At 53.3% G+C, this 15408-nt stretch overlaps 1 protein-coding gene across 2 annotated transcripts in view; it reads right to left on the bottom strand.

Moving 5' to 3' along the window:
• Window positions 1–9176: 9176 nt before the first annotated feature.
• The window catches only part of OPHN1 (oligophrenin 1), a 48553-nt gene continuing 42321 nt past the window's right edge, over window positions 9177–15408 (bottom strand). Inside the window, exons 19-24 of one of the 2 annotated variants that reach the window (XM_039722622.1) lie at window positions 13810–13957; window positions 12567–12863; window positions 11709–11874; window positions 10717–10767; window positions 9955–10005; window positions 9177–9801 (exon numbers count right to left, since the gene is read on the bottom strand). In XM_039722622.1, coding sequence (XP_039578556.1) covers window positions 9963–10005; window positions 10717–10767; window positions 11709–11874; window positions 12567–12863; window positions 13810–13957 — 705 coding nt within the window. In that variant the 3' untranslated portion in view covers window positions 9177–9801; window positions 9955–9962. The remainder of the gene's footprint in view (window positions 9802–9954; window positions 10006–10716; window positions 10768–11708; window positions 11875–12566; window positions 12864–13809; window positions 13958–15408) is intronic. The other variant, XM_039722623.1, reaches the window with a different exon arrangement.

The following is a 15408-nucleotide window of genomic DNA, read 5'->3' as shown; positions in this document are numbered from 1 at the left end:
GCCATTTATCTTCATGCTTTTTTTGGGTTTTTTTCTGCATTTTCTTGTCTGTTTTTGCTTTAATAAAGCAAGGAGAATTTCACTGTGTTCACAGTCCCAAAGAAGCTGTCCCTGAGGCTCTCCTCAGGCTGGCTGAGCCCTGGGCTTGGGCTGAGACCAACCATCTCCATGTTCCCATGTGGATTCCCTGACTCTGCTCTGGCTCATCTCCGAGGTGTGGGGGCTTCTGAGCTGGCTCAGTCTGGGCCATGGCTCAGCCCATCAGCTCCTGCCCAAGGCAGCAGATGGAGGACAAGGGGAACAGACGTTGGCATCTCCCTGGGAGCAGCATTTGTGCATGGATGGGCACCATTCCATAACAGAGGGTGTGGGATAAAGGATGCTGCCTTTAGTGAGGGCAGGAGGGGCTCTTCCTCAGCCCTGTGTCATGCCAGAAGCAGTGAAACAGATCAAATGGTGCAATGGCATGCAGCATTCCCAGGGCAGGAATCACCAACCTGTGCCCACCTGAGCCTGGCAGGCTCCTGGCAGCACCCCCTGCCTCAGCAGGGAGCTCAGCTCAGCAGGAGCAAGAGCCAGGACAGCAGCTCTCTGCTTGGAGAGGCTGTGGTTGAGTCTGGAGAGCCAGCAGCATCCACATGTCACTGCCATAATGTCCAAGAGGCCCTTTGTGCTTGGCTCAGGGAACAGGGTGCTTGGTGAGGGAGGTGAAGCTGGGGCAGGACCCTCCCTGCAGTACCACTCCTTGCTCTGGGCCGTGGGGTTGTCCCTGTGGTCTGTAGGGAATGCTGAGGGGTACGTGAGGTGTCACCAGCCTCTCCAAGCAGAGAGCTGCTGCCCCCAGTCACCTCCCACCACCAGCCAGCCCTGCAGTCCCTGTGCTGTCCCTCCCCTTGCTGAGCTCTTGCCCTGGATGCTTCAATAACATAATGTATGCTAAAATTATCTATCTCTGTATAAAATAAAGGCATGGCCCATTTTCTATTGCTAAAGATATCTATTTAGTGGCGTGCTCTAAGAGTCCTCTCTGGTTGCACACTGAGATACTGGATGCTTTGCAGGAGATGAGTCAGAATGTGCCAACTTAATGGAGACTTTTAATTATTTTTCTGGCTGGGTGCTGCCCTGTTTGCAAAGGTTCCCCCCTTTTGTGGCATGCACAGAGCACACACTAGCACAGGCTGGGGTTGGTATCACCTCCTCCAGCCTTCCTGTGTCTTCTTGAGGTTAAACAGGGACAGTGTTTGCATTTGAGGAACAACGGAGTGTCCCTTGTCTCTTCCCTCTTTGACTTGCACAAAGTGTCCTCACACATTTGGGCAGAATGCTGGGGTTACAGAGAGTCTGTGTTCCACCCGTGGCCGTGGGCACTGGGGGTGGATGTGGGCAGGCAGGGTGTCCCAGCCCCTCGGGGTGGGTCAGAACCCCCCTGGCTGCCTGCTCCCCGTGCTCCTTCCCTTCAGCAGCAGAGGGATGCTGTGCTTGTGACTCACTGAGTAAGTCTCTGCACCCACATAAACCCTCAGCAAGTGGATAAAAGCTGCTCTCTGTGCCGGATATTTGGTGTTCTGTGGCAATTTTATGCTGTTTCTCTTTGTTAACATGTCTCTGTAATAATAAGAGTTCTCTATTTGATATATTTTACTTTCTTTGTAATAAGCCAAAAAGCTCATTGCTCGTGCCTTTTTGCCTGGGGGGGCTTCCCAGCCCACAGCTGTGTTCCTGGGAGTAACAAAGGCCAGTCTGCAATTGCTCCTTCCACCAGAGCTGGGGGAAAGACAGAAGCCAATGAATGCCAGAAGAAAAAGAGCCGGCAGCCTTGGAATGGCAGAGACTTTGGCATATGATGCTGGTTCTTTCCTGGGGCCTGGCTCCAAGGTGAGGGCTGAGCATGATATTGGGAATGCCTTGGCCCCATTTCGGTGGGACTGTGACCCTGGAGACCCCACAAACCACGTGATGCAGGTGCAGAGCACACAGCCTGGTCTGGCCTACTCTGGAACCGCAGTGCTTTGCCCAAATTATAGCATGAGCTGAGGGTAAATTATCCCAGAGAAGGAATTAGATGGATTGCTGACACAGCTGGTTTTGTTTTTCAGGATTTTTTTTTTTTATAATTGGAACTGAATGCATTGGATAAGGAAGAGAGAGCCCCAGAGTGTTTTGGTACCTTGGGGGCTGGATGGTGGTGACAGATGCTGCTGGGCCAACGGGGTGCTGTGCAGGATGCCCTGGGGACAACTGCAACTCACAAGTCCCCATGTGGGGCTGAAGGACGTTTATTTGTGTAACCAAAGAGAGGGGCCTGCCTGACACCCAGGTAAAGAAACCGATGACACTGGGCTGGGGGTGAATGAAAATTCTCCTTTCTCTTTCAGCCATGCCTGGGGCCCACGTGAGCCCCCAGCCATGCCACGGGGTGGCCCCTCACGCTTGGTGTTCAGTTCCTTTTGTAACCTGAAAATCTGCTGTTGTTCTGAGTCCAATAAATGCAGAATCCGGTTTGCTGGAGCTCTACCCTCTGCCTGCATTTGGCTTTTGTGTCAATTTTGTGCATGAAATCGCTGTGGGTGTAATGGCTGCCAGCAAGCAAAGGCGCTGGGAATCAGTGGGTCATTTGCCAGTAGAAGAGGCTGTACATTGGATCATTGTAGGCTTTCTTTCACACTCAGATTTCACTTTAACCACGTCTGAACTCGTAATTCAATTACATATCAATTGGCTAATCCTTTCATATATTCCTCTTTGGGTCTTTTAAATTGAATTTCAGTTGATTAATGTATTTCTCAAAGCAAGGAGCTAATAAAGGCCAGTGTCCTCCTGCTCTTGTCATTGTTCTTGGTATCTTTATGAACAGTTGTAAATCCATGCTTCTGCAAAGTCTTTATAAAATTGACCTATGCTCTCCAAGTAATAAAGAAGACGCTTATCAGCCACTTGTTAATTCAAGGCACAGATGTGAATCCTGCCCAGGGCCAAGATTTGATTCACTGAGACAAAGCAAAGAGCTTGGGAAAAAAAAAAAAATAAAAAAAAAGAGAGAAAAAAAAAAGAGAAAGGCTCGTTGGGCCACAAATAGCTGGCAATGCCTGGTGTGTAATTGCACAGCAGCAGTCCACACACCGTGCCCTGTGAGCTGAAGAACAGTGTGCCAAGAGAACAAAAACCCTTGGGTTTGTCATCTGAAAGGAACTTGATCCCATCCCTTGCTCTGAGTCACAGTGAAAAATTATTATGTTATTTTCAAAATTCAACCTTAGTGGACACCGAGCAGGCCTCAGCTCCTCGGGGCTGGTGTGGCAGGTTGGGTACCTGCCAGCATGTCAGCCCCAGTGTCACCTGCCAAATGGCAGCTTGTACACCAGTGTCCCCAGGGACATTCAGGAGCCCCTGGTCCAGCACCTCATGGGAGGATGGACTTGGTCCCTCTGTGGCCACATCCTGGGCTTGCACTGGCCTTGGTCTCGTGGCCCCAAACTTGTGTGGCTTGAGCAGTGTCTGTGGGAGGACAGTGAGGCCACCACCTGGGGGCTGCTGGGTCAGAACTGAAGCTGAAGAACAAATTCACCTCACTCAACTCCTTCTGCCTCGCTATGCTCCAGCCACCTCTGCTGCACATCCTGCATCCCACATCCTACACCCTGCGTCCCCCCTGCACAGCTCATGGGGACCCTACAGGTCACAGGGAAGCTGCTGCCCTCCCTGACCATTCCTAACTGCTGTGGCTGTGGGGCCTGGCAGCAGGGTGACAGCCACCATGGGGATGAGCCACATGCCAGCAGGCTCCAGAGCTGCCCTTAGAGATGCCTTGGCTCCCCAGCAGAACAGCACACCAAGCTCACAGGAAAAAATCCAGTTACCATAAAGAGGAAGTCAACTGAAAACATGGAAACATCATGAAAACCCCAAAACAGCCCCATGCTTTAAGGTAATTTATTTGTTCTTGTCCTCATAGCAGAAAGTGGGGTATTTTTAAAACAGGCAGAAGTTCTGTTTCCTAAAATAACTGACGAGTTGTGTCAAAAAGCCTTTTCAGCAGTGGTTCCCCTCCCTGGGGGTCTGGGAGTGTGACACTGACCCTGCTGTGCTGGCAGCCAGCCCTGTGTGCCTGCCATGGTGTCAGGGCTGTGCCTGTGCTCCCAGGACGAGCCAGGGGCAGCCACAGACCTCAGTGGGGTCACACTGACTCGGGTGCCCTGACAGAGGGACATCAGCCAACGCTGGGGTTTGCTCCTTACCCGCAACTGCTGCTGCCTCCCTCTGCCAGTGGTGGGCAGGTGCCAAGGGGAGGGCAAACAGGGCCTGCCTGGCATGCCCCGTGTCCCACCCCACAGGAACAGGGTGGGCACAGTGGTACGGTGTGGGTAGCATGGTGTGGTGGCCACCAGGAGAGCCTGTGGGGCCAAGGCACTGAAGGGAGCTGGGGTGTGCTCTCCTTGAGCCAGGTCTCATAAGCTCTTAGAGGTCTATAACACACCCAACTCTGTAACACTTTGGAGGCATAAAAATCAGCAGGATATAACACTCAGCTACCTTTGGAGGCATAAAAAATCAGCAGGATGGCTTCTGTTGCAGTGTTGGAAACAAAAAGGTTTAATAAAAGCAAAAATAACAAACAGAAAAAGCAAGCCAGGTGCAAAAGGTTCTTGCTCCTGGTAAAACACCCCACAAAAGCAATTAGTTTCTTTGTTCACTTCTTTTTCTAGTAAATTACACAGGCAGGACTTTTTGGCTTTTGTCTTCCTTAGCTACCCTTAATTTTGAGGTGAAGTTCCCGAGGCCTATGAGATGTCCCTTTGGAGGCATAAAAAATCAGCAGGATGGCTTCTGTTGCAGTGTTGGAAACAAAAAAGTTTAATAAAAGGCAAAATAACAAACAGAAAAAGCAAGCCAGGTGCAAAAGGTTCTTGCTCCTGGTAAAACACCCCACAAAAGCAATTAGCTTCTTTGTTCACTTCTTTTTCTAGTAAATTACACAGGCAGGACTTTTTGGCTTTTGTCCAATTAGCTACCCTTAAGTTTGAGGTGAAGTCCCCTAGGCCTGTGAGGTGGCTTTTCCCTAACTGAGGAGAGGAACTCCTGGGCTTCTATCCTTTTTAAGGGGGTAAAGGATAGTTTTGTCACTCTGTCAAGAGGGGGGCACATTCCTACAGTGTGCAGGACACAGAGTGAGGAAGGATGGAGCTCTGGGAGGATGAAGCTCATGGGGATTTGCCTCTCTGAGGCTTCATGGGCATGGCCCATTTTATACAGGATTTCAAGAATCTTCAGTAGTTCTGCCTTGCGGGAGCTCTTAGAGACACTGGCAGAGGCTCTTAAAGCACTGCTTAAACTTCTGAAAACACAGAAAATGGAAAACTTTATGGCCTTTAGTGGTTCAAAGCATCTCCTGATTGTTTAAGCCAATCAGGATTTTTTGGAGGCCCGACCTGATTTACAGCCATGTGTAAGGGCCAAGAAACCTGCTAAGGGCTGCCAGGAACCCGCCCAGCTCAGGGAGCTGCTCCCAGCTCGGAGCATCCAGATGGGTAATGGTGCAGTGGGATGGGTCAGGGAGAACTACAGAGCTGAAAACTACGGCTCTGATCCTCCAAGGAATCCCACGTGGGTGGATTCCGGCGCCTTCTTGGGTCTCTGTGTAGCACATAAATTTCAGATGTCAGTGCTCCACTAAGTATATTTCAATTCTAAATTTATCACACAGATGTGTCTGCTGCAGAGTCTTTGGCCTCTTCAAATCTTCCTCTGGGAAGAACTCACTGAGGCTCGAGCTCAAGCTTTGGAACTGCTTGTTTTGTTATCTTCTCTCTATAAAATCCTGAAAGGTTTTACTTGTGCTGGAAAATAATTTTCTCGCTCATATTAAATCCAAATGTTTTCTGTAAGAAAGCAAGCCAGGCACCTGTGGGTTGGGAGACAAGGATGGTTGGGGCAGTGCCTCAATGCTTGCTCCAGTTAACAATCCCTTCATACAAGGCCTAGTGAGGAAAGGAAACAGTTCAGTTCCCCAAATGCCACTGTTTTGAACGCATCCAGCCCTGGAAAAGTTACAGCCCCACAAGGAAACTTTGGAGAGAAACAAGAAACCAGAAAAAAAACAGTGGAAAACCTCCAGCTGCTGCTCCTGGTGCATTGTGTCCGTGCCCGCCGCGGGAGCGCTGCGGCTGCTCGGCCCGGAGCCAGGGCACGGCACAGGCCTCTGGGAGCTGGCAGACCTGGCCCAGCACAGGCCTCTGGGGGCTGGCAGACCTGGCCCGGCACAGGCCTCTGGGGGCTGGCAGACCTGGCACGGCACAGGCCTCTGGGGGCTGGCAGACCTGGCACGGCATGGGCCTCTGGGAGCTGGCAAAGCTGGCACGGCACAGGCCTCTGGGAGCTGGCAGACCTGGCACGGCATGGGCCTCTGGGAGCTGGCAAAGCTGGCCCGGCACAGACCTCTGGGGGCTGGCAGACCTGGCACGGCACAGGCCTCTGGGAGCTGGCAGACCTGGCACGGCACGGGCCTCTGGGACCTGGCAGACCTGGTCCTGCTGCACCAAGAGCCCGCAGGCGGGGCCGGGCCCGCGCAAAAGAATTGCAGGAGGATCCCAAAAACACCGACCAGCCCTGAGCAGGGTGTGGGTGGGAACGCTCCCCTTCTCCAGCTGGGGACCCTCGTGGCTGCGGAGGCAGCGTGGCTGTCCCTGGAACACCCTCTGGAGAGGTCACCTCTGCCAGGCTTCTCCAGAAATCCGGGCTCCAAAGCTGGCTGCGAGATTCCCATGTCAGAGAGAGAAGCTGTTCTCTCCTGGGAGAGGGCTTGCTGTTAAAGAAAAGCGAAAGGCCTGACAAGCAAACGCTGGTGCACAATGTCAGAGTCAAAAGGCAGGGGAAACAGATGTGAGGAAGGGAAAAGTGGCTGGATAGATGGAAAGAAGCCATTGGTGGTCACAGAAAACTGGAGTCTCAGTGACCCACGGCACAGGATGCTGTCCCAGGCACTGCAGCAGTGCAGGAATATTCAGCCTTGGCAGGGCAGCTTCTCCAGTCAGGAAAAGGCAGAAAACCATCTTTGGGGACTGCAAACCTAGACTGGGGCTATGGCAGAGCCCAGGGCACTCCCAATTCCATGGACACAGCCCTGTGTGGCCTCCCTGGGGCACAGAACTGGGCCCCCACAGCAGGCGTGCCTGCAGAGGGGGAGGCAGTGGGGGCAGCGCTTGGGCCTGGGGGGAAGAGGAACAAAACACACTGAGATGGTTGTTTCACTTCATGGAAACTTTATAAACACTTGCAGTAACCTAAGCTTGTACACATCACTATGGCTCCAGGGCTGATGCTGGGGGCTGCACAGGGCAATCCCACATTCCCAGCTGTCCCTCCTGGGCCACTGGCAGCAGGGATTGTGCTCACAGCAGCAGAGATTGGGCCCCACAGCAGCAGGGACTGTATCTCATGGCAGCAGGAATTGGACCCCACAGCCCCCTGCCAGCATAACCAGCATCCCCACCGCTCTAACTGCTGGTCCCCAGTGTTCAGCTGCACCCAGAGGTGCAGGAAAAATCAGCACATACATACAAGTGACAAAGAACTTTAAAAGAACACCATGAAATTGTCTGCAAGAAGCTGCCTGTCCCCACTGCTTACACTGTCAAACTGAAACCCAACTACCCTTGGATTCTCCCTACCCATGGAGCCCAGCTCTGTCCTGGGGGTCTGTGCTGGGCAGTGGACACAAGCAGGAGGAGGATGTGACAAAGCATTGTTCCCACAGAATGTCACCTCCAGAGCCACATGCATCGGCACAACCCAAGGAGCTTCCCAAACTGACAGGCTTGAGGGGCCCCCAAAGCAAGAAAGACAGTTGGCAAATGCTGGCTTTTGTGTGGGAGCCACAGGCCCAACACCCCAACAGGGCCAGGGGGTGATGTGCTGCAGGCAGGTGGCCCCACTGCCAGGCTGGTGTTTGTGGGGGAGCCACAGGCCCAACACCCCAACAGGGCCAGGGTGTTGTGCTGCAGGCAGGTGGCCCCAGTGCCAGGCTGCTCAGAGCAGCTCACTCCAGCTCAGCTCCATCCTACCTGTTCAGAAATCCCTGATCAGAACCACTGTGCACTGTCCTTGAGTGAGGGGCTGCAGCAGGGGGGGCCCAGCAAGGCTGCTCAGAGCAGCTCACTCCAGCTCAGCTCCATCCTACCTGTTCAGAGATCCCTGATCAGAACCACTGTGTGCTGTCACCACAATGAGAGGCTGCAACAGGAGGGGCCCAGCGCAGCCCCAGGTGCTGCCATGCATCTGCCACAGCCTCAACTGCCACAGCACAGGGCTGGTTTGGTTTTAAAGCCACTTTCATATGCCAGGCCTAAAGGAGGGAGCAGCTGGGGCACTGCTGAAGCCAAGGGAGTGAGAGCACCATGGACATGACACACGTGAGCTGTGTGCCACTCAGCAATAAGAGACACGAGGTCACACAGAGGCAAAGCGCCAGGAGGTGGGAAGGACCTGCACCTGGCAGGACACCATGCTGGAGGGAATGGAGCACCTGGGAAGCAGCTGTGGGAATGTTTGGCCACTGGTTTGCAAATGCTCTCAGCACCTAAAGAAAAGCATTCAAAAGAAGAGAGTCATCTTTGGGAGGGTGGAGGAAGCGGGGAAGCAACTCTCTGCCGTGCACAGGCCTGGAGCTGGGCCCTGGTGGCAGCTGGAGCAACAGACAAGCCTCTGCTACAGAGGACCTGGCCAGGGCCACCTCCCAGGCCAATGGGCATCATCCACAGGGCCATGGCTGAGGGACAGGCTGGGCATCTTGTACTGGAAATGAATAAACAAACAAACAAGAAGCTGGGCAGTTCTTAAAAAAAACAAAACAACAATGGGTTTGACCCACAAACAGTGAGTTTCAGATCCTCAGCACCTCTGTGCTGGCCACCACAATCACCCAGGATGGAGACTTCTTGGTGGGCCTGTGAGAAGTGGATCTGGTGGGAGTGTGGCTCATTCAAGAGGGGGCAGTGGAGGAAGAGGAGGAGCACCTGCTGCCCCCTTGCCCCAGCTGCACCCTTGGAGGCTGCTGACCCGAGGCTGCTGCCTGAGAGCTGATCCCAGGCAAGGCTGTGGCCATGGCTCAGGCCAAGCCCCTGGCCAAGCCTGTCTGTCAGTGCAGTGTTCAAGGCTGTGGCCATGGCTCAGGCCAAGCCTGTCTGTCAGTGCAGTGTCCCAGGCCAGGGATGTCCAGGAGGAGATGAGGAGACATCCCAGAGAGCTGAGCACAGTGATTCCCCCATCCCTGCTCAGTGTCACTATGGGCAGCGTTAGCAGGCACAGCTGTCCCACACACTGACACTCACCAAGTGAGGGACACAAGCACAAAGGAAGGGGCTTCTCAAGGCAAGCAGGGCAAGAGGGCACTGCAGCTGTTTTGCCCTTGCATCCAAACACAGGGACTCAGCCCCTGTGCTGTCCAAACATCCTTTTCAAGGCGTGTTTCCCAAAAGTGAGCAGGTGAACAGGGGCTCCACTCTCCCTTCCACGGGCGGTCCGTGTCCCCCAGCCCTGCCCATGCTGCCATCACCTGCATGGCACACATGAGAGGAGAGGGAGGAGAGGTGGCAGGGCAGTTCAACACAGATGTATGGGCAGGACCTGCTCTCCATTGTGGTCTCCCTCTCCTAATTTCTTGAGCCACTTGTGGCTCGGAAATCATCGTCCGGTAAGGTAGCTGCTCTCCAGGGCACTGGGGCTGGCAAGGCTCAGCTCTGACTCCTGGGTCACAAGCACAGAAAGTCTCCTGGGTCCAGCTGGGCTGAGGTGTGTTTACAAAGCCTGGAAGAAGAAAACAAGCTTCATGTTCTGTGCAGAAGTGCAAACCCACCAGTAATGGCAGAACCACTGGAATCCCACAACCCCATAAATGCTCATTTGTCTTACATGTCTGCTTTCAGTTTATCATTTGATTTGTTGTCATAAACACGGTACCTTTAGTCTCAGCTCTCATCACTTGGGATCCTGCCTTGTGGTGACGAGGAACTGCATAAAAGGAAGTAGAATAGAGAAAAAATGAGTGCAAGAAGCAAGCTTCAACTCAGCTCCACAAGCTCCTCGAGGCTGGGTAATGGGGTAGGGAGGGTCTGTTTTGCAATAACACAAATGTTTTCTCTCTCAGTACCAGCAGCAGCAGTTCTCAGACTTACACACAAACCTGCTCTCTCTTGGGCAGAGACTGGCAGCTTTTCAAAGCAGGAAGCTGAGGCTTATTTGGGCAAATATTATCACAAATGACACCTGCTGCCACTCAGAGCTGAGGGCTTTGCCCATGCTGTGTCCTCATAACCCCCTAGCTCCCTGTCTGCACACCCCCTGTGCTGGACCAGCCATCCTCTCTCAGCAGCTGCTGGGACCTAACCAGTCCTCATCACCTCACCCAGGACCTGATCTTCCCACAAACCCTGAGTACAACGGGCACTACACCATGCAGATCCACACACATGGTAACAGAGATCCACAGGGATCTTTCTCACTTGGCAGATTTACCTTATCAAGTCTGTATTGGACTCACATTTTACACTTTGTGCTCTTTGTTTAGTTCCAGCACTTTAGCTGAACCCCATCTGCTGTTCATGAGTACAAAACAAGGCAGGCCTGGGGCTGGGGCTGTCTGTGCTGGCTGTGTCTCAGAGGGAGCATCCTGTGCTGCAGGGCTGCTGCTCTCCACATGCCACCTTCACGTGCCAGCCTTACCTGCCTGTTCTTCGGGACGCCGTCTCAAAGAACTTGGTCCTAGAGGCCACCCTGCAAAGAAAACAGGAGAAGTCTCTCTTCTGATTCAACCTGGCAATTTGCTAATGAGATCTGCTCTGTGCCAGGGGAATGAGCTGCAGCATTGGCAGAACTGCAGAGATCACCTTCAATTGACAGTTCTTGTGCCAAGGCACAGCCGGGCTCCTTCTGTGCTCGCTCCACCCTCACACCACCTGCTAGCACTTTGGCTGGGCTGCTTACAGAGCCATGGAATCATGGAATCATTTAGGCTGGGAAAGATCTCCAAGATCATGGAGTCTAACCTTTGACCAAACACCACCACACCAACTAAAACATAGCACTAAGTGTCACATCCAGTCATTATTTCCGTGCTCTTGCCTATAATCCTATGTGCATCCATGCCCTTTATGGTCTTTCCTTTAGTGTTTATGTGCTCCCACCCATGCTCAACAAAGAGAAGTTAAAATTATCCCGGAGAAGGAATTAAGGCAGTTCTGGCACAGAGCTCACCCTCATGGCACTTTTTGTTTTTCTTTAGGTTAATTCCCACTAAAGCCAGCAGGGTTTCTGACTCTTAAAATCTGAAAGAAATCTGAGGATGAGATGAAGCTGAATTCCATCCAGTTTCCTTAAGAAGATCCAAGCTGGATCTTGTCCTGCTTCAGGAAGTGTTTCATTTGAGAGGTTTGCTGGGGGCAGGCAGGGAGAGGCTCAGCTCCACCAACCCAGGAACAGCAGGGAAGGGGACGGGGCAAGGCTCAGCCCAGGGGCTGTGCTTGAGCAGCTCCAAAGCTTCGTGTTTGCCCTTGCTGTGGCCCCACTCCCTCCCTGGCTGTGCCCTCAGCTCAGCTTTCCAAGTGACATTCAAACCTGCACTTGCACCGGTGCCAAGGGGACATCCACAGGCTCCAGCCACTGAGCCCCCACGTGTCCCCACAGCACCAAGCACCCTCCACAGGCTGCTGGCTTACACAGATGAGGGCATCTCCTCTGCTGTCCCTGCTATCAGATCTGGCCTCTGCTCCAGCTTTGGAGGGACGGGAGTCCGGCACGGTGGATCCGGAGGTCTCACAGGGGGACGTGTTATCACAGGCTTATCACCATGGGAACGTGGCTTAGGGACACCGTCACAGTCACCTGCAGGGATGGAAATAACAAACACTGAGCAGCAAGCTCTGGCAGAGGCCGGATATTTATGAAGGGGCACTGAACAGGTCCATGGGTTTAGTTCTGTCCCTCTGCCTCAACACTCTCTCACTGACAGTGGCCAACAGCCAGAATAGAGGGACAGAGTCCAGGAAAAGGAAGTTCCCACACTACCTGTCCCAGAAAAGCTTTCCTGGCACTGGTAACAGGGGCTGGAGCTGGACCTGCAAGGACAAACTCAATGTAGCTGCTGACAGTGAAGCTGATATTTCCTGGGAAAAACAAGTGTTCTTAACCAAACCCTGTGCGGTGCTGCTCTGTGAACGGGAGAGGGACAGCACAGCTGGTGATTCCTGCAGCTGAGCTTTCATCCTGGACAGTGACACTCACTATCTGTCCTCTCCTCAGCTACTTCTTCCCCAACATCCAGCCAACCTTACTATTCACTTAACCCTTAAAAGTCTTTAAGAGTCAAGTCAACAAGAAATGAGTGCCAGACTTTACCCACGCCCACACTGTAGGCTGTTCTGGTCTCCCTGAACACTCCTGCTGAACTACATCAAGAGGACCTACATCGAGAGGACCACCACTACATCAAGGGGAGAGGCCACCACCTGCCCAGAGAGGGCTGACTTGGGCACCTCTCCTGCCTGGCTCTGGCCAGGCTCCCGGCGCACACTCACCCTCTCTGCCAAGGATGCCCGGCCGGGGCGCCGGTCTCCTGGCCTGCAGCGTGGCTGTCCTCAGGGCAGGGCTGGTCACCACCCCGTTGGCCGCCCTGCCGGCTGGCTTTGCCCCTCCATCCTGCAGCCTGCTCCCCAGCTTGCCCAGCTCGGGCTCAGCACGTGCCTGGGGCCGGCTCTCGGCGGGGGGACGCCCCGGCTCGTCCCCCCCGGGCCGGGGCGCGGGCGGGCGGCTGCGCTGCAGGGGCTTGGGGGCCTCCACGCCGCCACCGTTGGGGGTCTGGCTGAGCATCTCTGCTGCGGAGACAAGAGGGCACAGAGCCCTGGGGTTAGCTGTGTACTTCCAAAAGCCGCTCATCCCACCCCTGCTGCTGTGCTGCAGGGCCAGGAACAAGCAGGAGCTCTGCTGTGAGCCCTGCAACCTCAGGGCGGTCCAAGGTGAACAAATGCTTCTGCTCCCAGGTCGAGGAAGCATTGAAATGCAAGGCCAGCCCCAACTCCATTAGCAGTCTGGGAGTTTTAAAGAGCAATGTGAATCAGTCATGTTCCGCCGGTGTCACAAAGTGCACTTTACACCTAAACATCATCAGAGCTCTGAAAACTAATGGAGAAAGATACTTTCCATCTCTTTGGTGACTGTGGAATCAGGGCACAGCCTGCAGTGACAACTAGAGCAAATCAGGTGCAGAAACATGATTTTAAGGTGATGTGCCCTTTGCTGTTAATCCAGCTGACTGTAAGGAAATGCTGAAGCTGTTATGATAATGTCAGAGTAGAACTTGGTCTAGAAAATACCTTCACTGTGTCCTGAAAAAGTTCTTTGGAGTTCTTGCTCTGGATGTGGAACTGCCAGCAGCTGACCAGCTTGAGACCTCCTTAGGCCTCCTGCAGCACAGCCCTCCCTGGCTACTACCCCACCAACACTCCATGCAGCTTTTTGCCTCTGATATCACAAAACCTCTCCTCTGGGCCTCTCCTGTGCCAAGAACCAGCCTTAGTTTAGCTAATGGAGCATGCAGCAGGTAGCAGAAAAACCCAAATCCCACAAAGCCTGATTTGTGACACAATGCAAACAATGTATGAGTGGTTTTGGCTTTCCTTTCTCTCTGAGCAGCCCTCACTGCCTGCCATGTCCAGGACGTGGAAAGTGCAGCCCCTGTTACCTCCACTTTTCCTGGAAAGGTGTTACAGGAAGCAGGAGGGGTGAGAAGCAGGTAAGGCATCAGGGAACAGCCAGACTGACCTCCACTCTCCTCCACTGAGGCACTGAAGAAGACAGGTCTTTCCCTCAGGGGACGCTTGGAGATGGTGATGGGCTTGTGCCGCCGGGCAGCCACTCTGGGTGGGGGCACTGGGGGGGCTGTGGTGTCTTCTGGGGGGCCAGAGTAGATCTGTAAAGGGAGACACGTTCAGGTGACCCAGCACAAAGGGGCTGCTGCCTCACCTCCTGCTGCAGGTGCCCCCACTGAGCACAGGGGGTGATGGTGACCACCAGTGACACTGTCCCCACCACTGACATTGTCCCTGAAGCTCAGGAGATCACAAACATAGACAACTTGCAGAAGCAAATTTCCCTGAAGCAGATGAGGGTGACTTTGGAGCTGACAGCTCCTGACCAGCATCTAGATTCTCAAGGTCATAGAGATACAAACCCTGAATTACCCACACCAGCCCTGCATTGTTCCAGATCTAACACTAAACCCTTCAGCTCTTGGTTTACAGTGACACATTTGGCACCAGGAAATTACCTGGGATGAAATACTGGCATAAAAGCAATGCTACTGAGAAGTTTTATCTCCTTTTCTCACTGGTCATATGGCACCTATTGAGTTGGGATTAATTGAGAGGTTCTCATTTATGTCAGGGCTTTTTTTAAGAGCTGAAAAACAAATACATCAGAAGAGCTGAAACACCCCATCAAGGCCCAAAGCAGCTGCTCCTGTGTTCTTCCCAGGGATGTTAATTGAAGTTTTATCAGACTTTAAAGCCTGACTTACTATGGAGAGGTGGCCTGAGCTGCTGAACCCAGAGGCTGCACTGCCTGTCCTGGTAGATGTGGAGCAGGACCCTTCCTGGCTGCAGCCCAGAGGAGGAGAGCTGTGCCAGCCCCACTGGCATGCTGGGTCACCACACCCTTGGGCCACACTTCGATATGGAAAAACAGCCTAATTGCATCACCCAGAAAAATCTTAACATGAAGAAGTGTAACATTCTGCTTTGATTAAGTGCCTCATTTTGGTAATTCAAACCAAAAATATATTCTTTCCTCTCCTGGCCAAACAACAGGGCTAGGAGACCAAGATGGGGGATGGGAGAGGAAAACACGTCCCTGGTTTAAATTCCTTGGTCCCGAGCGTGTGCCTGGGGAGGGCGGGCAGTGGCAGACAGCTCCCCACACCTGACCCACACTGGGTCAGGCTGCCCTGCCCCAGCCTGGGCTGGCTTTGGATAAATCCATGTGCCAGAACCAGGCTTTGCTCCCGACAGCCTGGCCCAATCTGCATGAGGAGAGGAGGAACAACATAGAATGGTTCAGGCTGGAAGGGCCCACAGTGGGTCATCTGACCCATCCTCCCTGCTCAGGCAGGGTTTTCCTAAGGTGTAAATGGCACAGGATCGTGTCCAGACAGTTCTGGAATTTCTCCAGTGACGGAAGATTACACACCCACTCTGGGAAAAAAACCCCACACTCAGGGTTTGGTGATGCAGGTTGGGTGCTGGCTCACTGCCTGCTGGGCTCTGCCCTGGGCAGGGGCAAGACATGTTCCCTGCTCCAAAACACAAGGCCTGGAGTACTGGAGTACTCTCTTGCTGTGACACAGCAGCACATGAATTAAAAGAA

The sequence above is a fragment of the Passer montanus genome, unplaced genomic scaffold, assembly GCF_014805655.1.
Source record: "Passer montanus isolate IOZ18808 unplaced genomic scaffold, ASM1480565v1 scaffold49, whole genome shotgun sequence".
Classification (NCBI taxonomy): domain Eukaryota; kingdom Metazoa; phylum Chordata; class Aves; order Passeriformes; family Passeridae; genus Passer; species Passer montanus.
This window is presented reverse-complemented; position numbering and strand designations above follow the sequence as displayed.